Consider the following 27,200-nt stretch of genomic DNA (forward strand, 5'->3'; position numbering starts at 1 on the left):
ACAAACTTCAAATAAAGTACACGTTGCATGCTGATCAATTTGAAGTGTGCCAAATCAGCAAATAAGGGTGCCATAGGCCCAAAATTGATAAGTTCAGGGTGCTAAATGGAAAAATGTTTACAAGTTTAAGTGTGTGATAGGTCCAAGTATAAGTACAAGGTGTCAAACGACTAAAAAAGTTATAAGTTTACATGTGTAATTATATATTAAGCCTTTCCCGTTCTTACAATTTAGTTGTAAATATCTTTTAATACGATTCCAATCTTTGATAGCTACAGAAACATGAACTTCCTCAGATATTAAAATCTAACTCACAATAGAAAAGGCTAAAAGGAGCCCAAACAAACGTTCAACGGGAAAACCTTTTCAATCCAAAATGTTGATAGAAGGAAGCATCCCTAAGCTAATCTAGAGCATGGACTGTTTCAGTACATGGAAAAATGTGAATTGTTATCAAGGATTCTGATATATGTAAAATGTCATATATTTTGATAACTACAATCATAATAAGAATTTTTTATATATTGCGCAGTTATTCATAAGAATGTCATAGAGAAATAGAAATATTTTCTTCTTTCCCTCCTTCAAACCTTAGCTACTATAGCCACCATTCCCCTCGCTCCCTCTCTGTTCCAATCAATTACTATTTCAAATACTAAATTAAACTGTCATTCAAAAGGAGCATAAAAAGAAGATTTCATCAATTGAATAAGATGATCAATTTAAGAGAAGGTAAGATGGATGAATTGCTAAAGTTGGCACCTTCAAGCACAAACTTCCTAGGCCATTAGTAGTCAAGTTACCCCTCAAAAGACAGCCATGAAGGCTGATCAGAATCAGAAAGCTATGTAGAATAAAAGTTTGGCAATGTCCACAACAACACATGATAGGGAAAATGAACAAGAAAAGTGAAGATAGAATTGCTATGTTTTGAAGGTAATACTAACTCCACAGCATTTTTTGATTCATTCCATTTCACAGAATCCTAGTTTTATAGATATATCATGGTGGAAGAAAAAAGGGTACTGCTTGAACCAAACGTTTACAAGAAAAACTGTACAACAAATTGGGCACCCAGCAGCCAAAAAGAGGTTTCCATAAAAACATGAAATCAATTACTTCACAGTTATCTAACTGTTTTGATACTTTAAAAACCTTTCTTCCTCTCTTCCTCCAATATTACCAATGGTGAAGGTAAATGTAGCATATGCTTTAAGTGTGAGCAGGTGGGAAATCATGAGATAAGAAAAGGTTAACAAAAAATGCATCTAAACTATTCATATAGTCAGCTGTATGTTGTGTCATATATATCTTGCTGAGCTACTCCATATGTATTTCTTCCAAGTATAATTACTTGTATTTTAAATTCTTATTCAAGCTAATAACCAGTGATCTAGAATGTTCAACATATCCCATGCACATAAATGCAATCAGACAAAGCAAATTATGAGCGTGACTTATATAAAAAGAGAAATGAGATTAGTACTAGGTCCAAGTACACTATTATTACTAGCAACATATATGTCGGTATTAAGAATTGCTGGTTATTATATTTTAGCTTCCATATATGATATAAATCATAACATCAACCATGAAAAAGATTTGGGAGGAATTTACCTTCTTGCATTCCAAAAACAAGGTAAGAGCTGACCTGCCTCTTTCATCCAAAGATTCTCTAATTGATTCAAGTTGTTCAGCAAGACTGCACAATCCAAAATCATAACTATATATATATATATAGGAAGCCAAAAAAACAGCAGGAGTTCCTTAACAAAAAAGAAAATACTTGCATATTGCACAAACTGCTGAACCTAGTAATACTAAACATGCGTTTCACTACAGATTAATAAGTTTGTTATAAGACAAAGGAAACAAAAAGATATACTTATTCTGGGGCTAGTTCTTCAAATACTTTAGAACCCACTATTTTCAGGAAAAAAAAAAAAAATCTTTCAAATCTATCTGTCAAATTTCAATGTCTATTTAGGACCGATTTCAAATCGGTCATAAAGCAAGGAGTCTAAATTTCATAGCAAGAATAAGGAATTGGATAGAAGGACCAAGTAGGCCCAGAATTAGTTTTTGGGACAAATGATTGAAAAATAAAAGTCTAGACTAATATGATCAAAACTAATTTTGTGTCAAATTCCACATCATTAATCTTATGTATGACCATCTAGTCTAAAGCACAATTCATATCTGTAAGTTAATTTACTAAAAATTTGACCACTACTATTGCAACTTTATGAGAGATTGTCCACATTTCCATCTTTTCAGAATAGATAAAAGAAAGGGGCAATCATGTCAAGTGCACTATTGAACTATCATTGATCCATTCATATATTATGATAAAACAGAAGGCATTTAATATATATCAAAAGAAATGTATATGTAAATGAAATGAAATGTAAATTACTGTGTCTGAGGTCATATTCAATCTATTAGTCCAGAGAACCCTATCTCTTTTTCATAATCTTCTATCTTCAATTGTATAAGGTCATTTGTATATTAGGAAAAAGAAAAGAAGGTAAAGAACAGATATTTATCAAACTTCAATACACCCAAAATCTCATTTTGAATAAGCTGGAGCTTTTAGGAATGTGGTTTGACATAGTATCAAAATCTCTCAAATCAAAAATTTTGAAGTTTCAATGTTGGCCCTCCCTCATTTCTACTATTATTAACTAAAATTTCAACAAGAATATGATGATGGCTTTTGCCTATCCAAATTACTCCACAATGAGCTCTTGCATGCAGAGGTATGTTAGAGATAATAAAACTATCTTTTAAGCCCTCACTTGTAAGTTTGAACATTGAGGGTAAGTCATCATTTTATGACAATCTTATGCTACCGTAAGTTTCTAACTAAAGAATGCATATCAAGGAAAATTCAAGCCATGCACAACTAGGCTTTATTGTTTAGACCAGAGGTTACTCTGAAGTTTCGAGCAAATGAAATTTGATCTAGTTAAATTTGGGCTCCGCCTAGAGTAAGCTACTTGCCTAAGCCTTACTCAACCAATAGGCAAGCCTCTTCAAGTAGGGTCAAGGGAATGACTTCTCTAGCAGGTCCTTTTTTTTAACTAGCTGTCCACTTTCTTGTCCAATAAACACTCTACCTCTATGTGCAAGAACTAATCAATATGAATAACTTGGAAGAGAAAAGAAAAACCGTAACGCACAAGACATGAAAAAAGACAACGGATTTATGAGCAAGAAAACCAATGAAAAGAGCTATAGGCATAGTTATTAAAGGCGCGCCTGAGGCGCGCCTATGGCGCATGGCGCACCAGGCGCAGGCCTTAGCGCCATGGCAGCCCCATGGCGAGGCGCAATCGCCATGGCGCGCGCCTGGTGCGCCATTTTGCGCCAAATGCAATTGCCAAAGGCGCACCAAGGCGCGCCTTGGCAGTTAGAGGCAGTTATGGGCAGTTTTTTTATATATCTGGGATGAAGCACATGTTCTATTAACAAAAAGTATTAAAGAGGAGAGAGATTATACATTTTAAACTAATTAGAAGACGAAGAGACAGAGTCATGAAGAGTTGAAGATGAAACTCTAACATGGGGTTTAGTTGGTAAGGCTGCTGGAGTTGAAGAGATTGCATATAACACTAGAAGAGTAGGAAAAAAGGCTAAAGTATCATCTTCCAAGGATCGAGGAAAAGCCCATGTAGTTGTTCGAGATGAGGAGGAAGAAGAAACTGAGTTTGTTGATGAGGATGAAGAGGATCAGTTTGATGATGACGCTTTAGATGAGGAGTGTGATAGTGATGATGAGGAGTGATGGATTTGGAGAGTTTTGATTAGGAGTAGAACTTAGGAATTAGTATTCAACTTTAAAGTTTGCTAATATGGGGTTTATTTTGCATTTTAAATTTATTTATGCTTAAGATATTTTCATGATTTAGTATTCATTGCATTTTTATGTTAGTTTTATAATTTTTATTTTTGTCGGTGCGCCTTGTCTCGCTATGGCGCGCGCCATCGCCGTGCGCCATGCGCCAAGGCTCCAGGACCCTTTGCGCCTTAGTGCGCCATGCGCCTTTAATAACTATGGCTATAGGGTAGAAAACCAATGCCATTCATATGGATAATATTAACAGAATTTCAAGACAATGAAATCACACCTTCCTGCATTGAAAAAATCCTTCAGTTCAAGATGGAATATCTTGAACTGTTCCACAAATGCTTCACTATATTCTCCAGGATTCTTCGTAATTCTTGCAAGCATTACTTCTGTAGCAATTAAATCTTCTGGGCCCGCATTGCGATGAAGCTTGTTTTGTATTGTATGTTTGATTTCTTGCTGGAGTGAAGAAATAAACAACTTAAAATTAATTACCTAATTACAGCAAAGATATCTAACCAAGTCTTCGAGTTTTACTAACCTTGAGATCATGAGGGATATCATTCCTATGAGCAATATCTCTAATCCGAGTTAAAGGAACAGATGCTGTAAATTCTGCCTTAAAAGAAGGCAAGCATGGATGAATCTTTCGGATAACAAGTATTTCCTGAACATCAAATATGAAGATAATAACTAAAAGGGGAGAAAACTTAAATGAGAAATAGGCACAAGAAAACGAAGCACATACAAGAGATGAAAGTGGAAATCCAATCAGAAACTTAAACATCTTGAGCATTGTTAGGAATAAAATACGATTACGATAAACGAAAACAAAAGCAATCACACAAGAATTGTTTACCCAGTTCGCCACTCAATATGAATGACTACGTCTGGGGGCACTACCAAGCCAGGATATTTCACTATAATGAAAGAGGTACGGATTACAGACAAAGAGGTTACATTTATACTGCTCAAGAAACCCTAACCGTCCGAAACCCTAATCGCTTCAGTTGGGCCCATCGCTTCAGTTGGGCCTATATATATTAGTCTCCAAAAAACCTAACAAGCATTTGAGATTGTCAAGGAACCAATTGAACCATAACTTAAGCTGATAGTTAAAGCACAAAAATAGCTGTTATTATTATCTTTGACACACTTCCACACGCGAATACCCCTGGGCTTGAGGCGTGTAAAACACAGCCCATCATACCATGTGTTGAAATTTAATCCACAAATTGGGTTGCCAAGATTCGAACCCTCGACCACTTGGTCTAAGAGGTTCTGATACCATATCAAGAAACCAATCAAACCAAAAGCTTAAGTTGGTAGTTAAGGCCTAAGAATAGCTTTTATTATTATCTCAAATAGAGATAAAGAGAAAGTTAAGACAGACCACCATAGACTAGATAAGGCAAAACAATAACAAATCCATAGTTATTAAAGGCGCATGGCGCACGGCGATGGCGCGCGCTCTAGCGAGACAAGGCGCACTTACAAAAACAAAAATTAAAATTATAAAACTATAAAACTAACATAAAAATGCAATGAATACTAAATCATGACAATATTCTTAAGCATAAATAAATTTTAAAATGCAAAATAAACCCCATTTAGAATGCTAAAGTTGACTACTAAATCTTAAGTTCTAAACTCTCCAATCACTCATGTTGAATTTGAATTCCCCTTGGCTACTTTGTTTCTGTTTGAATTCGTTTTCTGTGTTTTGTTCTACTAAGGGGGTGTTTGGTTTGATCTATTTATAATAGGGAATGGGAATGACCATAATTAATTACCTTTGTTAATGTTTGGTTTTACCATTTTAATATAGGAATGGGAATGACATTCACCCCACTATGGGAATCAACCATTCCCTTCTCCTTCCCCTTCAATCAAATATGATTCCCATTCCCTTGTCCAATTTAATTAAAAAAGAAAAAAGAAAAAAGGAACCCACGTTTTTTCAACTGCTTGGTACACTAATACAAAAAATAAAACGGTAACTACCCATGTATATAGTAATGGATTGGTTCTAAGATATATATATATATATATATATATATATATATATATATAGCATATTTATTTATATAATACTATAATACAGTATAATAAGGTTGGTCCTTTAGATAAGTTATACTATACTATAATATAGTATATTATTTATATATTAATTTCATTTATAAAATATTTTTTGTAATTAATTTTTTCTGTAGATTTTTTTATATTTTATTTATTAAAATTTAAGAAATTTTGATTTTATTCGATTTTGATTTTGATTCCAATTCCGGAATTTGAACCAAACACTCTTAAAAATAATCGGATTCCAATTCCGGATTAAACCAAACAAAATAAATAAATTGTCATTCCGATTCCGATTCCGAAGTTTGAAACAAACACCCCCTAAACTTCTTCCTCTTATGATAAGACTCTGTGGCTCCCTCTTTTAACTGTCTCTTCCTCTCCAAATTAATTCAAATGTATAATCTCTCTCTTCCTTTTTATTATTTGTCTTTTTTTCTCATTTGGGACCCTTCAGAACACTTGTTCCAGATATGTAACTATAAAAAAACCTATAGAACTGCCCCTGTCACCAAGCCGCGCCTTGGTGCGCCTTTGGCAACTGCCCCTTGGCACAAAATGGCGCACCAGGCGCGCGCCTCGGCGGTTACGCCACGCCATGGGGGTGTCATGGCGCTAAGGCCTGCGCTGTGGCGCATCCCACTGCCAAATTGTTTCCACTAAGGTGTCTGTTTAAGCTTCTCTCAAGAAGCATTTGACTGCTCTGTCTAGCTTCCGGAGAATCGGGCCTTCCTCACTTCTGTTAGACCAAGAAAAGAATTGACCTGAAAATCGTAAGTCATAAAAATCTGCCTGATTGATGCATTCATCAAGAGAGTCTTTTTAATAGTTTTACTTCTGAGCAGTAATAAGGATATTAGCTAAAAGTTTATTTTGTTAAGCGGTGTCCTCATTGATTAATTTTGAAGCTAATTCGAGATCACAGTTTAAATGCCTGATGACATCAACAAGTGAACCTTTAACAATCATCAGTCACTAACTAACTATTCAGAGAGGTGCTGACAGCTTAAGATACCAAAGCACTCTACACACACAAAACCCTTATATCCAACATAAGCTGCAAACCTTGCCTTATTGGTTTATTACCAAATAATAAACAACTAGAAAAATACCTCTTTTTGTAAGTAAGAAAAGCAAAATAGGATATCATAAAAGTTTGAGACATCTTCACTATATCATACAAAATGATAGACTACCTTGAGGGATGTATCTTTCCTACAAGAAATTCTTTCTAGTTCCCGAAATATAAGCCTGGAAATTTCAGCATGCCGATTTGGCCGGTGATGACCACCATCTTCAAAGCAAGGAATTTGCCCTGTGTTGATCCACTGCACAGAGAGAAGTCTAAAGAGGCATGAAAAGACAAATGCAGCCAAAAGAAGAGAAAAGTTATTGCGAAAAACCTTCAAATAAATAGCAGAGCATATGAGAGCTTCCAATCGATCCTCAGTTTGAAGACTTCCAACCAATAATTCGCGAACCAGTTCAAGCTTAACATAGAAGCAAATCAATGTTAATTAGAGAAAGGGAAAAAAAATCTATAAATTATTTAAATTCATTGACTATTCAACACTTGTGACTGAAAGCAACCAAAACAAAGATTGCTTCATATGCATGTACACAGATATTTTGTTAGAGATCGAGAAAGAAAGCATAAAACCGATGTTAAGAATATTGAACAAAATAATGTAATATAAGTATGCAAAATGGCCAAACGTTCAACCTAACATACACTCGTCTTTATCTCAAAAATCAACACTTCAAATATAACTTTTAAAAACTTATGATGATTGAAACTTACATAAAATGATGACCAGAAAACATACTAAATCAAATTTTGATTCGCCTAAAAAGATATAAATATTTCTAGAGCACATTTTCTGCATTGCCCATTGACTAAGAGATTTTGAATACATAAATAAATCAAACATAGGGTCCTTGTTAGAGAAAAGAAGTCGTTTCCAAGGATAAAGAATGCCTAGTTTGGTCTTTAAACTCATAAAGTTGTTGTCAAGCTCGTCCCTATACCCTTAAATCTAAGGGTCAAGTCTTTCAACTTTTTCTCTTCTTCTTTTTCTTACCAAGCTACTAACTTCATTTTAAAAGAAAATATGACAAAGAGACAATAATACAAAATTGGATATGTTTACTGACTAACTCATTGCTTACCTTTAGAAATGTATTAAATGAACTGGTACAAGTTTGTTGACCCATAATAAAAGTTTGAAACATATTCCTATTGAATAATGATTTCTAGTTTCAGAAGAGCTAATACTCATACTCCTTCAAACTCATAAACTTTAAAGGAGAAATAAGAAATAAACAGTGCCTCATAACTAGTCATGAATCACACGAAATGCAACAGTTTACCCTATTTGCCATTTTCTCCTTAGTCAAATAGATTTAACTGGCTAAACAAGCATCTGTAGGCCAAATATTCATGGCCTTTCCAATTCAAGGAAAATCAATAGTTCCAATGGACCACTAGTAGCAGCATATGAATTACAATGATTTTAGTTTTACATTTTAAACTAATAACAAAAAACATAGGCATGTTATCAGAAAATCAGAAATCATTACGGATAGTTAATTTACACAGCCTACATTCTTAATCACATATCTAATATGTTCATTTTTTCTGTCTTTTTCTTTTAATCCCAAATTCATGTAATGCCCATCTTATGGAATATGATCATTTGCTTACAGGTTCTTTTTTTCATATATTCGTGATTGCATATTAAAATTCACATTGAAGCCATACTTTTACATCTTTTATTGTCTTTGTTTAGAATCTCGATCTTTGCAAGAACGACTATGAAATCATACCTTAACTATTAGCTAGAAATCAGCAACCTCGGGATGAAATTAATAACATAATAGGAACAGTGCAGCTTAAAAATAACAAAACACAAAGGATTATGACCTGACAATTATATCAACTAATGCAGTGGCAATACTTAAGCAAAATCACAAAAAAAAAATATAAATAAATAAATAACAAGGCATATAAATCCAAATGGAAGAGAAAAAATAACAGTAAAAACAAATCCAATAAAAAATCATGAGTCATTGCATATTATCTGAACAACGCAACCATATGAATTCTGTATCAAACATCGAAAAGGAGACAACACAGACGAGTTTTCAAATCTCTTAAAAAATTAGCAATATATATATATATAATGGTGCATTGGCATTACCTTTCTCCACCAGTTCCTTGCATTCTTATCGCCTTCAACTAGCTTTAAAGCCAACCCCTCAAGGCCCGAGGTGTCCCATTGTCTTTCACTTTCTCTGTTACTGTGCTCATTAGATCGCATGAATGAGACAGATCTCCCTTGCCATTGCCCAACAAAAGGACTAGTCTCCACCTCCAAATAAGATGCATCACTAACTGATCCATTTTGATCTACAACCTCTATGTCCACCTCATTCTCTTCCAAATCCATAGGCAATAGATGTATAGGCTCTGCAGTTGCATTCCAATGACAAATCATCTCATAACTCCCACTTTTAGGCAGTTTCAAGCCTCGGTTGTCACCGCATTCCCATACCAACTTATCGCCCTTTCCCACAATGACAAACTTATACTCAATAGACTCACCCCCTGTTAATTCCAAGTCACAAATCCATCCCGATTCTGTCCAAATCATTGGCACCTTCTTCTTCCATTGACCCAATTCTTTTGGGGATCCTACAATCACAACATGTTCTCCAAATTCAACTTGGTGATCTAGGCAAACATTTAGCCGCACCTTACCATGTCTTGACTTTGATTTTACTTTTGCAATTTCCTCCCTGCCATTAAAGCAATTTTATCACTGTGTTTTCACAAATAATTACTAAAGAACTTGAACCAACATTGAAACATCCAGATATCTCACTGTTTTCAAGAGAATTTACCATGAAGCACAGAGTATGAATCCCATGAATAAACTTACATCTCTATCAGGAGGCTATTTGAGACGTTAAAGCTGAAAATACTGTCACATTTACATTATTGTTCATTGGATATAGAAATACTCCCAGTCATTATTTCGTGGATACACGATCAATGAATCCCCCAAAAAAAAAATGTGCAAAATTCATGTAACATTCAACTTTTCAAGTTAAAAGGAAAAGACAAAAAAAATCAAGATACGGAGATAATTTTATATATCTGATAAAAAAAAAAAAAAGGGCGGCCCGGTCGCATTACGCGTCTCCGGGGAGGGGTCCCACCACAAGGGTGTATTGGGGGCAAGCCTTCCCTTGCCATAAAGGGAAAAAAAATAAAGGTGATCATATATTTAACCAATGCGGCGTTCATTGTCCTGGTTAAACACTGGTATATTGTTAAGAAAAATAAAATCTGATTCAAAATCATACGTACATTTTGTTGAAGTTATTGATGCTGGTTACAGAGTAAATCCTAGCATTCATTCATTACTCAATTATCAGAAAGAAACAGAAACGTAAAACAAGCGGAAAGGCAGAGAAAGATAGAATAATACCTAGTTTGAGCAGGGGAAACACCACAAGTGATGGTATGAATCCCGGTTGAAGGGTGGAGAATAGGAAAAGAAATCCTAGGATGGAGGAATTTGAATTGATTTCGAGGGAGATTGATTTTGGAAGAAGGAATGGACATTTTCTGCGATACACGCAGAGAATCCATTTTTGTAGTAAAGAAGAAGAAGAAGGAAAGAGAAGTGAGAAGAAGCTAAAAGCTTAAACAGAAAATGAAATGGGTTTTAACTGTTTAAGGTTCGTTCCACACTTGTCTAAATTGGTGATTTTACCTTTCAAACTCATCCAATGTTCTATTTACCCCGTTAACTCTATAGAAGTTGTATTTTTTACCCTTTCAATTTATCTATTTACCCCTCAAACTCATAGAATATCCTATTTACCTCTTAACTCTACAAAAGAGGTATTTCTCACCCCTTACAATCCGTTATCGAGACCTAAATTGATATTTTTCCAAAAACCATAGGCCTATTTTGATACCTTATCCTTACATATAATGTTTTTAACTTATTTATATATTAATGTTCTTGTTATTTGTATCTTTTATTCATTCCTACTCTTTTTAATTTTTTTGGCTAGTTAAATTTTGATCATCTAATTATTGTAATACAATATTATAATAATAAACACACGAATGATCAATATAATTATCAAGGGGTAAGAAATACTACTTTTATGGACTTAATAGGGTAAATAGGATCATAAAAGGTAGGACATTCGATGAGTTGAGAAGAGGTAAAATGACCAATTTGGATAAGTTAAGGGGGTGAGTAATAACATTTTTATGGAGTTAAGGGGGTAAATAGGACATTCAATTAGTTGGAGGGGTAAAATGACCAATTTGGACAAGTTAAGAGGGTTGGAGGAGCATTAGGTCATTGTTTAATAGTTTTTTCAAGCAAGTGACACGTGCTTGCTCTACACTAACACCAATGACCCATCTCACGTTAGGCTGTAAACGGGGCGGGTCTGGGCGGGGATTGCATTAACCATCCCCGACCACTGGTCTATCAGGAATTCCCTGTCCCCGTCCCGAATAACATACGGGGAAAATTTTGACTACCATCCCCGCCCCACGAGAAATCTCCATCCCCGTTTAACTTTTTAATTTCTTTACTTTTTTTAAGGTTTCCAAGATTTTGATTATTTAAGATTTTCGTCTCGCGGGAAATCCCATCCCCGGTGCATGCATTACTTATTAGCTTTCAATTTTTTTTATTTTATAATTTCTACTCCCAACCTAGTTAGAGCTCTTACTTAATCTATCTTAATTTATTTTTAGAATATATTTCGTTTTAAAGCAACCAGATTGCAACCAAATTACAACTCAATCTTTTTAGTTTATTTTTTTAGTTTATTTAAATCATATATATATTTTTTTTAGTTTCTTTTTTTGATATTCAGGTATTTAGTTGGGGACATTCGGGGATAGGGATGGGGACGGGGATGGAACACTTATAACCATACCCGCCCCGTCCCCGACTATTGGGGATAAAATAAAAACCATCCCCACCCTATGGGGATCACAAACGGGGATTCCTCGTCCCCAACGGACCGGGTCTCCAATGGGGATGGGGAATCCCCAACTAATTGATAGCCCTTCTTCCGTCTAAATTTTCACGCGGTTTCTAAAACATATCTCCACTTCGTTTTATTTCGTTAAAATAAAAATAATCTATATTATTTATACAATAGTGGAAGCAAAGAGAATTGATAAGGAATGTTTTAGAGATTTTTTTGCTGGTAGTTGCTACCGGTGGGGTGATTATATTTGGCTGATTACATGCAAAATAAGACAATAAAGTAGTGGATTTCCAGCCGACAGCAGTGGTAATGGAAGCGGGGGAGGAGAAGAACACGTTTTTACTATTGATGATCAATCTTATTTTTCTTCTCCTACATTAACTTCATTCTAATGAATTTGTATTTATGATTTTCTAATTCTTGGGTGATTGATTGCGTTTGTACATTGTTACGATTTTGGATTTTTTAGATCATTTTTTGTTTGTCATTTTTCATTTTTGAATAAAGTAAGGTTATATGAGAATACCTCTTTGTGTTCTTCTATTTTTTCTTTTCTTCTATTAAAACTAATAAATCTTTGATGGTTAATCTGTTGAAAACATGTGTTAATGGTGATGAAAGAGCAAGAAGATGAAGGTGGTAATGAAAGATGGGAGAATGAAAGTGATACAGACATGACATGTTTTTATTTGATAATTTTCACCTTCCATTTCAAGTTTTTAATCGACTTATTAAGTATTTATATTTAGCTTTTTAAACAAGTTTAGGGACTAATATGGTACCTTTTAAAGTTAAAGGCCAATTAATTTTTTCTGGACAAGTTCTGTCGATTAATATATTAAGTCTATTATTATTATTATTATTTATGGAGGTTATTAGTCATAGCAGTATCCATGGTTCATGAAGTTACTTTTATAAAATTATTGGTTTTAATTGATTATACATAATAGCGGAAGCAACGAGAATTGATAAGAAGTGTTTTAGATGTCTTTTTGCTTAGTTAGCACAGTAGGAGAAAATATATGAATTTAAATTGTCTATATTAATAGTAATTAGAAAACTGAAATATCAGAACTACTACATTAATATCATAAATACTATTTCAGGTTTATCATTAAAATAAATTCATTAATTACACAACCTATATAAATTTCATCAAACAGTTTCATCAATTCAAAACCTTGAATTATAAATAGCATCTCATATTTCATATGAAAATTGAAATATCCATCATCTGAAACTATTGTTTCATTATTAATTAGTAATTCACATTTGTGTTATTCTGTCGTTTCTTTATCGCTTGATGAAGATTTTGACGAATTAAGAGAATTCTATTAACATATGCAATCGATTTATTACAAAGTGTAGTAAATATTTTAAAATTGCAAGATTATATAGGAAAAAATATTATACAAGAACGGAAAGGAATGACCCTTGCAAACATGTCAAATGAGACAATAGATTATGACTTCAACAACTTCCAAACTATTATCAAGCAATTATAAAAGTATATTTGTTAATTTATTTAGAATTTGTAAAATTAAATTATTTTAAAATAAAATATTAATATCATTATATGTAGATAATATAAAATTTAAAAAAATGTTAAAATGTTAAATTTATGTACAAAAAAATTATCCACCCGCGTAACGCGTGGGTACAATACTAGTATATATCTATACTATATATAATAGCGGAGTAGAGAGAAATAAGAAGAAGTGTTTTTGATGAGGTGTCAACATAGTAAAAAAAATCAAAATCAAAATAATTAATTAATTAATAATAACATATTTATATTTATAAAGGAAAAGTATAAAAATAAACCTTGTAGTTTCACCTGTTTTCGAATAACACCCATGTGGTTTAAAAGTTTGCAAGATGGTACCATGCATTTCATTCCGTTAGCAAACACATACCAAATTAACTAACGGTGTTAAAAGTCAAAGGGAAAAGAGTTAATTTGGTCCTTATATTTATTTATTTTATAAATTAATCCCCCTTATTATCTAATTATCACAAATAAACCCCAAAATAAAAATAAAAAATCAAATACACAATCTTCTCCATCTCTTTCATTTCTTATTTTTGTTATTCTTTCTCTCTCTTCTCTCTCTCCTCTTTGTTAATTTCTCTCTCTACGTGTTTGCTTTGATTTTTAAAAATTAACCAAATCAATGAACCATATCTACAATATAAATCCATTAAATTAGTAAGTAATAAACAATCTAATTGATGACCATCTCTTAAAATACGAGCGTGAATTTGTAGAGCACCCACTAAAGAGCAAAGTTTGATAAAACACTTGATAAGAGAGGACAAAGATATAGGGTCAGCAGGTAAACCCCTGAATCTCATTTGTTGGAACATATAGAAGCCTTGAGTAGGTGAATTGGTGATGGAGTAAGCTCTAATCATGGCGTTGTAGTGAAATGGAGAAGGGTTAAGGATTTGAGAGAAAATTAGGCAGAAATAGGTGATATCGTGGACTAGAGATAGTGTTGCGCGGGACAAGAAAGGGAAAGAGATGGTAAGTTGTTGAAGGAGAGAGGATCGAAGAAGTTGTACATGTATTTGGAGCAAATAGGATTTATGAGTGCATGATTTAATGAGGGAAATCTAGTGGGCGGAGAAAGATTTTTCTGTTTGGTTTGGGAGGTGATGAAGAAGATGATGCTTATGAAATTGGGTGAAGGAAGAAGAAAAGTTCAATTTCAACGGATTTCTTGATCGAATCATTGCATCCACTCCCATTTTGGCATTAAGAAATCAACTTACCACTTGAGAGCTATCATATTTCCAATGCCTTCGCTTTGTGAATCATGATGACAAAAAAACGCAAATTAAGGATCACAACCGTGGAGGAGCCTTTATAATTTTGGACTTCTAGCTGCAAAAGTGACTGCAAATTTTATAAAATGTATTTCTTAATCGGAAACTGGTTTTATGTCTTCCGCCTGAGTTTCTCTTAGTTTATTAATCTTCAAAAATTCGAAAATAATCGGAGGCAGCTCGGAAACCCATGGGTCTAACTGCAACCCGAGATGATTCAATTGATTTTAGAGAGAGAAATTAACAAAGAGGAGGGAGAGAAGAGAGAGAAAGAAGAACAAAAATAAAAAATTTAAAGAGATGGAGAAGATGATGTATTTGATTTTTAATTTTTATTTTGGGGTTTATTTGTAATAATTAGATAATAAGGGGGGTTAATTTATAAAATAAATAAATATAATGACCAAATTAACTATTTTCCCTTTAACTTTTAACATTGTTAGTCAATTTGGTATGTGTTTGCTAACGGAATGAAGTACATGGTACCATTTTGTAAACTTTTAAACCACATGGGTGTTGTTCGAAAACATGTGTAACTATAAAGTTTATTTTTATACTTTTCCCTATTTATAATATATTAAATAATTACTAACCCATTAATTAAATTAATAAAAGAAAGTAAGAGTTCCAGGAAGATAAAAAAAACACAAAACAAAGGAAATTCAAAAGTCACAAATAAACTTACATAAAGCATGATAAATAGTATTTCACCATTATATTCATTGGCAATTGAAAACCAAAGTCTTTCTCGATCTTTAATTTTGATAATGTATTAGTTTTGTTTTTCATACTCTTATAATATAGTTTTATAATTTTGTTTTTGCTTTAAATAATATAGTCTTATAACTTTGTTCTTATTTCTTTAAGAGATTCAGATATATTTAGGAGCGATTTCTATTGATAAACTATTTAATAGCATTTTCTTCGAGAATTTGGAGAATTCAGACTTTGATATCTCCAATTGAAGAAATCTGATAGAAATAGAAAATGTATGGACAACTGAAATCGAAAGACGCAAATGTGTAAAAATTACAAGAAATCCTTATGTTTCTAAAGGTAATTATTCGATTTTTTTCATATGTTGTAGTTATTTTGTTCTCAATTGCATTGTTGCTTTATTTTTGTAAAACAATAGTTGTTACAGTTTCATCTTTAAAAGATGAAATCCATTTCTATCGTTACCCAAGTTCCATATATATCTTTCGATGTCTTATCCATATTTTCTTTTTTATTTATCTTCTTTTTCAAAATGATATCCTTAATTAAAGAAATCCGACAGAAATAAAAAATGCATGGAAAACTAAAATTGAGGAACGAAAAAGGTGTCAAAAAATTCAAGAAAATCATTATGTTTCTGAAGGTAATTATTCGATTTTTTTCATATATTGCAGTTATTTTGTTCTCATTTGTGTTGTTGCTTTATTTTTATAAAACAATAGTTGTTATAGTTTCATTTTTCAGAGATGAAATTCCATTTCTTCTGTAGCCTAGGTCCTCCACCTCTCGCTACCTTATCCATGTTTTCTTTTCTATTTTTTTTTCAAAATGACTAAAATAAATATTTTATACTTTTGTATTCTTTTTTAGTATATGTTGCTAGGTGGAATCGTTTCAATTGTTAACTCTAACTAAAATTTAGATTTTCGGCTTTCTATGAACTCAATTGTTAGGTTTAATTCAAATTCAAAACCTGGTGAAGTCCACTAATTTTTTTAATTTGTGTTTATCTAACTGATATGGATTGTGTTTTTTATTTTATGCATTTTGGTATGAATAGATATAAAGTTTCACACAATAGTTGTTCATTAAAGTTGGAGGCATATTGAAGAAAATAATTAAAGAGGTATTGAAATATTATACTTACAATGGTACTTATTTCAATTATAAATTATGTTATATTATTATTATTATTATCATCATCAAGAAGTTATTTTTTTCCCAATCCCATAGACAGAGAGATTTAAAATACACTTAAGATTGAGATAATTGTTTTCGCAACATTGGCCTATATAGTTTTTAACTATTATATTGTGGTTTGTACAAAATTGTTAGTATTTCAAGAATTTTTAATATATGAAAATAAAACATGATCATAGGACAAGTTGTTGGAAAATATTAATTAAAAATATTATTATTTGAACTCTTCAATTTCTCAAGTGTTGAGCATAATGATTCAAATTAATAGAATTCATTTCACATATTAATTATAAAACATATTTTTTTGTACTGATTGGTTACAATTGCGATTTAATTATATTTAACTAAAATTAATTTATGGACTTAATACTTTATTAAGGAAAAAATAAAAAATTTAATTAATGGGTAAAAAATATTTCCACTCTCCTCTTTATATGCATATATTTTGACATTCTCTCTTATTTTCGAAATAGCAAAAATGAGAGAAAGATAATTCTCTCCTAATTGTCTTTTTCGTCCCTTCATTTTTGTTTTCTATTCCTTTGTTTGTTTCATGTTCTTGCTTACGAAATTCAAGAAAATATAATTATTATAAAATATTAATGAAGTCAAAGAAGTGATATCTGCGAGCGTGCTGATACTATAAGTGAAAGAATGAAGAACAAATTGATTGAATGTCTTGATAACATATTACGAGATGAAAATAGGAGAAATCATCACCTTTAGCTGATTCAATTGGATATATTAGGTTATTGCAGTCTAATGAATAATTGAATTCGAATACTTGGTGGTCATGAAATTTCATCAAGCAAAATGATTATCATCAAGATGAATTTGTAACTAATTCTTATGAATTTTTTTTATATGTAATTAAAGTTTTTTAAGGCAAAGGCTAAATGTATATATGTAACTTATTGAATTGATAAAGTCTCTTCATGTGTACTATTTGAAAAGTACTGTTGTAATAATTTGTAGCATAATATATTGATGTTGCTTCCATTTCAACATATATTATAATTATTTTGTACCGTAGATAAATATTTAATTTTAATTATAGTTTAATTAAATTTTTTATTTTTCATTGTATTCTAATATATTTCTTAATTAATCTCTTATTTTATTATCATTGTTTCACAGAATTCTAGTTAGAAAAAAATATCAAAATGTAATAAAATTACTAAAAAGTACAAATCATTAAATTTTATAAAATTAAATAAATCATTCACCTTTAATTAAAATTTTATATAAAAAAATTAAACAAATTTTTATTTTCAAAATTAATTTAATTTGATTTGAATTATCAATAAAAATATATAAGTTGTTCAGAATTTAGGTGTTGTTTGGTTAGGAAAAAGAGAGTGAGTTTTTAGAGAGAGAATGCTCCAAAAATTTTGATTTTGGAAAATAAAAATGTGGTTTCATGGTAAATGTCGTTCTACACAACTTTAATTCTTGAATATTTTCATTTTGAGATCGTTAACGGTCATTTTGAAGACTTGGTTAAAGTTGAGTGGTCACCGGTGTTAAAAAGTGTAAAGTTTAGTGGACATACCGTTAAGAATTAAAGTTTAGTGGCCACAATGTTAAAATGGGTAAATTTAAGTGGTCATGGATGTAATTTACCCAATTTCAAATATACATAGTATAAATTTTTTATAGCATAATATAAAATTATTCAAAGGTAAAATATGTCAATTTATTTATTTATTTAAATTATATATAAAAGTTTCATATCCCTGCATCGCACAGGTTTTCGACTAGTAATAGCGGAAGTAGAGACAATTTAAAAGAAATGCTTTAGAGACTTTTTGGATGAGTTTAATTATCTTTATATCTTCAGTACTATATTAATACATTATTTATTATCAATTACTAGCTCATTAATTAAAGTAATAAAAGAAAGTAAGAGTTATAGGAAGATAAAAAAACACAATAAAGTCACAATATATATATATATATATATATATATATATATATATATAAAGCATAATAGACATTATTTCATCATCATATCTATTGGCCACTGAAAACCAAAGTCTTGATCGACCTTTAATTTTGATTATATATTAGTTTTTTTCTTCATACTCTTATAATATAGTCCTATAATTTTGTTCTTACTTCAAATAATATAGTCTTGTAATTTTGTTCTTATTTCATTAAGAGGTTCAAATTTATTTATAAGCAGTTTCCATTGACAAACTGTATTAATAGCATTTTCTTCAAGAATTTGGAGAATTTAGACATTAATATTCCCAATTGAACAAATCCGATAGAATTAGAAGAGGGATTGGCGACTGAAATCGGGAAAGCAAATGTGTCAATAATTACAATAAATCGTCATGTTTCCAAAGGTAATTATTCGATTTTTTTGTATAGGTAGTAGTTTTTTTTTTCTCAATTGTGTAGTTCCACATCTTTCACTACCTTGTCAATGTTTACTTTTTTGTTTGTCATTTGTTTTCAAAATAACTAAAATAAAGATTTTGTATATTTGTATTCTTTTTTAGTATGAGTTTTTTTTTTATTTTAAAAAATTTACGCAATGCGCTTACATTAAAGAAGAAAGAAAAATCCCCACCAGACCCGGATGTGATTCGAACCCATGACCTTCCAAGGCATAGGTAAGCTCTCAACCACTAGGCTAAGTGTAATCGTTTTGATTTTTTAACGTTAACTAAAATTTGGATTTTCGGCTTTATATGAATTCAATTGTTAGGTTTAATTGAAGTTAAATTAATTTTTCAAATTCAGAATTAGTGAAGTCCACTAATTTTTTTAATTTGGTTTTATCTAACTCATATGGATTTAATTTTTTGTTTTTATGCATTTTTGTACGAATAGATATAAAGTTTCACACGATAGTTGTTAATTGAAGTTGAAGATATATTGGAGAAAATGATTAAAGAGACATTGAAACATTATACTTATAATGAAGCTTATTTCAATTATAAATCATTTTTTTGTCATGATTACGATTCTAAGTTCATTTCTCATTTTTTTAGTCATGAATTCTACATTATTATTATTTTTGAAGATGTTAATTTTTTCTGCCCAATCCTGCAGACAAAGAGATTGTAAGCGTCCAATACACTTGATAAGATGTTTATTTTTCAAGCAATTTGGATTATGCTAGATATGAACTCAAAATGAAGATAAATTAAAATAATTTTTGATGCTCAAAATCCTAAAATGTATATTAATTATGGGATATTGAGACAGTTGTTTTTGCAACACTAGCTTTTATAGTTGTTAACCATTATATTGTGGTCTGTACAAAATTATTAGTATTTCAATAGTTTTTATTTAGTCATCTTTAGGTAATAAATTTATGTGATGAACCAATGTATCAATTTGATATTTTTGGAAGGAGAATAAAAAGGTCTTCCTACATTAGTAAATTAGTGGTTTAGTAATTAAGTTTTTACAACAGTTATATGTATATCATAAATGATAATAAGTTAAATTGTAACATCTTCATATATTCACTTCTATCTTCAATTCTGAAATTTTTTTAATTATAAATTTTTATTTATTTCAAATGAAAATTATTTAATTGGGTTATCATATCTCTTTCATTTATCGTCTCTTGATATTACTGTTTAAGTAGATTGATATTGATGTATGTGTGATATATAGATATGTCATGTGCAGTCTCATACTACTTCTAGTTTCAAATTATAATCATTCATTTTAATTTTTATTCATTGATTTGATACTTCTCCCAATAAAAATCATAATTGTTGTTTATTTGATGTTGCATTTTACAGGACTGCGGCTGCATTCACTGCATTCTTACTTAGTTGATATATCGGTAGTTCAATCATATTGACATTATGAAAAATCTATTCATAGTAGCATTCGTTTATATGAGTAAACATGATGTGTGTTATAAATTTTTTAAATATAAAATGTGAGTATTTTATTGTTGTTTTTATAAATATATTTATTTTATCATATATTTATTTTTTATATTATGTATTGAAAATAGTGTAAAAAATTAATAATGTTTTTTATAATACCAGACATTATTATTAAAAAAATAAAAATTATAATATAATAATAAATAATCAATTATCAAAATAGTTAAATATGATTTGTGCAACATGCATGTCTTCGATTAGTTAGTAAACTAATAACGAAACAATCATATTGAAAATATTTTTTCTTATAATATAACAACCACAACCAAACGGTTAAAAAAATTATATATTTTTAACTGTCACATAAACATAATCGTTTGGAGTTGTTAAAGCAAGTAAATAAAAACATGTTTTTTATTTTTTATGTTACGTGGATCATGTCATATGTAGTCATTCATTTTTTTCATCTCACTTTTTTTTCTTTTCTTTTTTTATTTGAAATGGTTTCTAATAAATTTACTGCAAGAAAAAAAATCAATAACTTTATTGAAATAAAATGAAATTTAATAACTTTTTCAAAACTAAAGTGATTATCGAAATAATTGAACTATTTTCTTCTACAACTTGAAATTGACTATTTTTTAGCTTTTCATATTTTCATAATGTATCATTATTAGATTATTATTATTTTATTTTTATTTTTTTATGCGTATCCCAATTATAAGATTATTATTTTTTTAATATTTAAATATGATTATATACAATCTAAATCTACATTAATATTTTATGATTTAACGTGGATAATGCTCTAATTTAAATTATAAGTATTTGTATTTACTTTTTCCTTTATTTGTTTGATTGTTTTTCCTTCTATTGAGAAATCTATCTAAACATTTTTGTATTATTTCTGTTGTTGTTACTTTTTTGTGTTCTATTTCAGAATGGTGAAAGATTGCAAAAAATTAGATTTTGGTACTTAAACTTACAAAGATAATCATTCGACTTCTTCTAATTTTGATGGTTATGAAGATAGCAATTTTTGTTGAAATGATTTCTAATAAGAATTGAAACAGGAAAGATGTTTTTATGGTTATGACTTAGTAAAAAAACATAAGAAATGTTGGGGAAATAGTTTGCATGGTGATCAAAATAAAGAACTTTCTATGAAAAATGATGATGTGAAGAATGTTGAGTTGTCTGATAAGAATGGTAATAGAAATATTATTCAGAAGAACATAGTGAAAAATTTGGGAAACATATCATAAAAGAAGTCAATGAAAAAGCTTTCTAGTAAATATATTTTGGGAGAAGTTTTAATTGTTCAAAAATTTGATGTATGTATATTAGTTTCACTGTATTTTATTCAAATTTGTATAATTTTTGTTGTGTTGTTTCTAGTTGTATTTTTTTATGTTATGTTTTGGATGTTAAATTGGACGAGATTATATGAAATACGTATACATTTGAAGAAATTGGAGGAAACCGAATGAAATCATAAAAAATAAAAAAAATGGGTTAAATTGAATGATATTAGGTGAAATTGTTGTTAATTGCATTTTAAGCTTTCATGAACTTATGTTAAATTGGTTGTAACTGTAATTTATTGGATTTTATTCAAATTCATTTGAGTCAATTTTATTTCTAATTGCATTTTAAATTGTTTTAACTATAATGTTTTTGTTAGTTATATATAGATTCCTTCTCTTTTTGATCATTTTAAAGAAATTATACCGTGTATATTTTTTAAAAAATATTGTGAAATTGTGCGACCTTGTGAGGACTTGTGTTAACTTGTGTGAATATGTGATGTTTTATATTTATAACTATTTTAAGTTAATTGTTTGTTTGTTTTGTTAGATATGAGATCCAAATTTTGAATTAAGTGAGGATTGTGATGCTAATGTGAAAATAGGTATTGACATTTCTGCTTTAGGATATATAAATCAAGGCTGAGTAAAGTGGTGAGAAGTTTGTTTAGGAGAGTTGCTTTGGTAAGTTTGTTGATGTGGGTGATTTGGCATAACATAATCGGCTCATTCACTATTTTCTTATGAGGGAGGTTCATCAAAAAGATAGTTCGTCTATCTATATAGAAGTTGGTGGTGCGAGAGTAAAGTTTGGAGAATTGATGAGTTTTTTTTATTATTATCAGTGGATTGAGTTTTTTGAAAATTAAGGAATGTTTCTCATGGGCATGGAAGGTTATTGGTTCAAAAATATTTTGATGGGAACTTATCGGTTGCTATAAAAGATGTGAAAAATGTTTGCTTGAGTGAGCTTGAGATTAAGTGAGATTGTGTTAAGGTTCTTATGGTTTATTTTTTAAACGTTTTTTATTGGAAAAGACAGATAAGAAGCATGAACGCATGCATCATTTTGATTTTGTTTTGTGGACTATAATTATTCTTAAGGTAAAAAAAATAGTGCTACTATTTAGACTTTGAAGACTAATTCTATCACGTCCGTGTCCTTAATTTTTTTATTTATTATACCCTGAACCCTAAGTTATATTATATTCGTTTTAGGATTAGTCGATTAATTGGGTGTTACGGGTATAGTTTTGAGGGTAATTGCACATTTTTATAACAATTATAAGTTTAGGGTAAGTTTTAAAAAAAAAAATTAGATTTTTGGAGGACCAAAGTGAATAATTATCCACTCAAATCAAGGCTATATATAGGATAAATTCAGAATTATTGATCATTTGGATCAAAACACTACCTTCTACATTGTTCTTTCTCCATTTTCTCTCCTTTCTCCTCCACCTTCAACCACCACCAAAAACAGGGCAGCTCCATCGTTTTGGGTGTTGCCAGAGATCTAACCGTCCAAATCACCTCAAATTTTAACTGGAGACTCTAGACACATAGAAGCAACTTCTGACCAGAGGGATTTTGATTTGGAGTAGTTTACAAAGAATACGGGCTAGGCAGATTTTGGACAGATTTAAGGTTTTGGTGGTGTTGTTCTTGTTCTCAATTTAGGCTAAGGTAAGTAACTATCAACTAGTTTTTGGTTTGCATGTATAAATATATGTATATTGAGCTATAAATTTTCTTGAATTTGTCTCCTAAGGGTTTTCCTAGAAATGATTTGAGTATTGGTTGTTGATTTGAGTTTGTGTTCAAGTTTGAAGAAAATGAGTTCACAATGATAATTTTTGAACTACTTTGATTCATACCTTGATGTTGAATTGGTTTTCTTAAGAGTTTGATTATGATTTAGTTCAATTGATGTTGAAATTGGTTTCCCTAAGGGTTTAAATGCTATTTGGGTTCAATTGATGTTGATTGAATTTCATTAAGAGTTTGAATGTTATTTTGGTTCAATTAGTGTTCAATTGGATTTGTTTAAGGATTTTAATGTTATTTTGGTTCAATTAGTGTTCAATTGGATTTCTTTAAGGGTTTTAATGATATTTTGGTCAATTAGTGTTAAATTGGATTTCTTCAGGGGTTCAATTGCTATTTTGGTTCAGTAAATGTTGGATTTCGATTTATTGATGATTGTAGTAAAGTTTGATCCATTTGATGAGAAAATGTATACAATTGAAGTTTGGTTGGATTTTGGATAAAGTTTGTATCCATCAGGAGTAGTCCGGACGGGTGGTTTGATATTTGAAGACCATGTTCAGTGAGGAACATGGCCTGTGTACACAGTCAAAAGACCTAGTCGGGTATTGGCAGCGAAGTGTTGGGTAAGACCAATACGAGATTAGGCATGGTTATAGAGACGTCTCGAATATGTTTGCGTGTTGTGGATTGGTTTACGAGGGGATACTCGGTGATGGATACAATATTGAATTTGATTCGAACTTCGATTTTTAGTAAATGTTTATATAAGAATCGTTGTGTTTTGATTAAGTTTGATTTGAGGTTATTGATTAAAATTCTGTTTTAATTGGATGTTGTTTACAAGTTAATAAGTTTAAGGTTTGGTTTGGTTAAATGTTTTCACAAATGTATACATATAGCTATTTTACGTAAAAACTAGTTTCTATAGTTGATAGTTGCTTACTGAGATTTTTGTCTCATATTTTCAAATGTTTTAATGTTTTTAGGCGAAGAAGTACGAGGTACTGAGGGAAGTGTTCGACACTAGGGCGAGGATTGGATATGGCCACGGTTGTCCAAGTCGTCTTCTAGGGTATTGCATACCATTTTGTACATGTAGATATAGGTTTGTTTTGTGCTTATGAATGTTTAGGCACCCGAGTTGCCAATTTTGGAAGGATAAAGAAGTTGTGGTATGCCAGATTTTGGTTTGAATGTCCAATTATGGTGTTAATTTATGAGATAGGCAAATTAAAAGTTAACATGTTAGAACTGGAGTAATTTTCTATGTTTCGAACTCGTTTTGGTAAAACGCACGAGAAAAGGATTCGTATTTGGAAATTATAAATGATTTTCGACCTTTTACAAATGTAAAAGTATATGTAGAAAATGTTTTTAAGTTCAAACATGATTTGTAATTCTTAACATTGGATTGTGAGATGTTACTTCCGACTCGTTCATTTATGTGGTAATGTCTCACTGTCATATCCGATTCTATTTTGGATCGGGTTTGACAAGTTCTTCTTGAAAACTCCTAGGTTTTACAAGCTTTATAGATCCATGTACTTTTTTCAATTATGAGTTTATGGTGTATGTGGTGCAGCCGAAGGATTGTTTTGTAGGAGAAAGCAAAAAACTTTTACTAGGGTTCTTGATTGGTATTCTATCGTAAAGGTTATATCAAAGATCAAGTTTTTTTTTTGAAAAGATCAAGTTAAGTTAAGGATATGATTATTTCAATTTCTGAATTTGAGTTTTTTTTTTGTATTTTTTTGTTTAAAGAAATTATTTTTGTTTTGGATTTTTTGTTTGATTTTTTTCCCTCTTAGATGAAGTTGAGCGATATTGATCCATCTGAAAATGACATGAAGATTTTGAAAGGATTGGAAGACTTTTTTTTCTAAAGGAGAAGTTTTTGGGTTGATGAGTATGATTTGAAAGATAATGCTACTTCTGTTGAAGATATTAAAGCCGATATGTATAATGGTTTTGGTTATTTGTATGAGAAGTATTCAAGTGGTAAGAATGAAACAGTGGTGTAATCAAGTTGTTTGTTGCTTTAAAGGATTGAATTGACTCGTTATTTGATAAAAGTTTTAAGATGTTTGATAATCTTTTAAGAAATTTGATAAAGAGGTGTGTTTTTATTTATATAAAAATATATGTTACAATTCATCTAATTTAATATATTTATAACATACTTTAAGTTGAGTGAAAATGTCTAAATGTGTTTGAAATTGGATGAAATTGGTTATAATAAGAGCAAATTCGGATAAATTAAAAAATGTAAAGTGTGCCCAAATGTCTAAAAATAATTAAATTAGTTGAAAGGGCATGAAATTGAATAAAATTCAAGTAAAACTAGTTGAAAATACTAAGGATATTGTTTTATTTGTTATTTATATATTTATTATATTTAGTTTTTTTTAATGTGTTGTTGTTTTATAGATTTTGATTTGGAGCGATGTGGTGCTGTTGATTTTCAAAATAAATGATTTTGAGAAGAACGTATATTATGAGAATGCTTTTTATGTTCATGGGGACATGGTTACGATTCATGAGAAAAATGATGGAGTTAATAATGTTATTTTTTTTTATAAAAAGTCAATAATGTTATTGATCCTAATGAAAATGATGTTAATAATTTTGGCGGTATAAATGGTTCTAATATGTAGGATGAGAAAGCATTTAAATCTGAAAGAAATTTGAATAACGATCATTGATGATGTAGACGATGAGAAAGAAAGCGATAATAATGAGAATGAAGATGATGATGATAAGGTGTAGGATAATGAAGTTGAGGTTAATGATGATGCTGATGTTGGTGATGAGAACAAGGATGATGAAGATGAAGATGATGTTTATGATGCTAATAATTATGGTATTTATTTGAAGAAATCTTATACATATGTTGAGAATGAGAATGTAGATGATGGTCTTGAGAAAGGTGATGGTGAAGATGGTGTTGGTGATAGAAAATGAGGAAGATGTTGATTCAAATGAATATCAAGCATTTAATGCTTTGGGCAAATTAAAGGTAATATCTCAATCATTGTTAAAGTAGTTATTTGTTATTTCATTTACTTTCAGTTTTTTTTACTATATGCAAAAATGTTTTTAGAGTTAATGAAAGTGTTTGAAATTGGCTGAGATTGAATGAAATTGGTTGAAATTGTTTAATATTATCTAAAATTGATTAACGTTTTCAATCATATCCTTATGTTGTCATGTTGTTTGTGTGTGTTGTTTGTTTGTTTGTTTTATTATTATTATTATTATCAGGAAGTTGATATTGGTGATATTGAAGATGACATTGATATTGTTGAAAAAGAATCCTCCATTGAGTTTGAAAAAAAAAATGGAAGTTAATGTGTACGCTAGATGCTTTTTTAGACTGGGGCGTTTGAAACAAGGTTTGATACATCTGTAGTTTGTTTTCATGTTAATGATAGAAGAATTGTTTGAGGAATATATACATTGGATGACAAATTGGGGGAGGAGTCTGATGTTTCTATGAGTAAACCATCTAGTAGTTAGATTATGAAAGATTGTTTGAAGAAAATGGATAAGTAATTTATT

At 30.4% G+C, this 27,200-nt stretch overlaps 1 protein-coding gene across 9 annotated transcripts in view; it reads right to left on the reverse strand.

Annotated features, from left to right (window-relative positions):
* LOC136218530 (phosphoglucan, water dikinase, chloroplastic) overlaps positions 1 to 27,200 on the reverse strand; it is a 66,249-nt gene that overhangs the window by 21,239 nt on the left and 17,810 nt on the right. For 7 of the 9 annotated variants that reach the window (XM_066005456.1, XM_066005455.1, XM_066005462.1 and 4 more), the window contains 6 exons: positions 9,130 to 9,727; positions 7,333 to 7,419; positions 7,126 to 7,257; positions 4,392 to 4,517; positions 4,131 to 4,309; positions 1,618 to 1,702 (listed from right to left, as the gene is read on the reverse strand). In XM_066005456.1, coding sequence (XP_065861528.1) covers positions 1,618 to 1,702; positions 4,131 to 4,309; positions 4,392 to 4,517; positions 7,126 to 7,257; positions 7,333 to 7,419; positions 9,130 to 9,727 — 1,207 coding nt within the window. Of the gene's footprint in view, positions 1 to 1,617; positions 1,703 to 4,130; positions 4,310 to 4,391; positions 4,518 to 7,125; positions 7,258 to 7,332; positions 7,420 to 9,129; positions 9,728 to 10,301; positions 10,341 to 10,422; positions 10,613 to 27,200 lie in introns of those variants that run through there. The other 2 variants (XM_066005463.1, XM_066005464.1) reach the window with 2 other exon arrangements.

Source organism: Euphorbia lathyris, chromosome 2 (assembly GCF_963576675.1).
Source record: "Euphorbia lathyris chromosome 2, ddEupLath1.1, whole genome shotgun sequence".
In the NCBI taxonomy this organism is placed as follows: domain Eukaryota; kingdom Viridiplantae; phylum Streptophyta; class Magnoliopsida; order Malpighiales; family Euphorbiaceae; genus Euphorbia; species Euphorbia lathyris.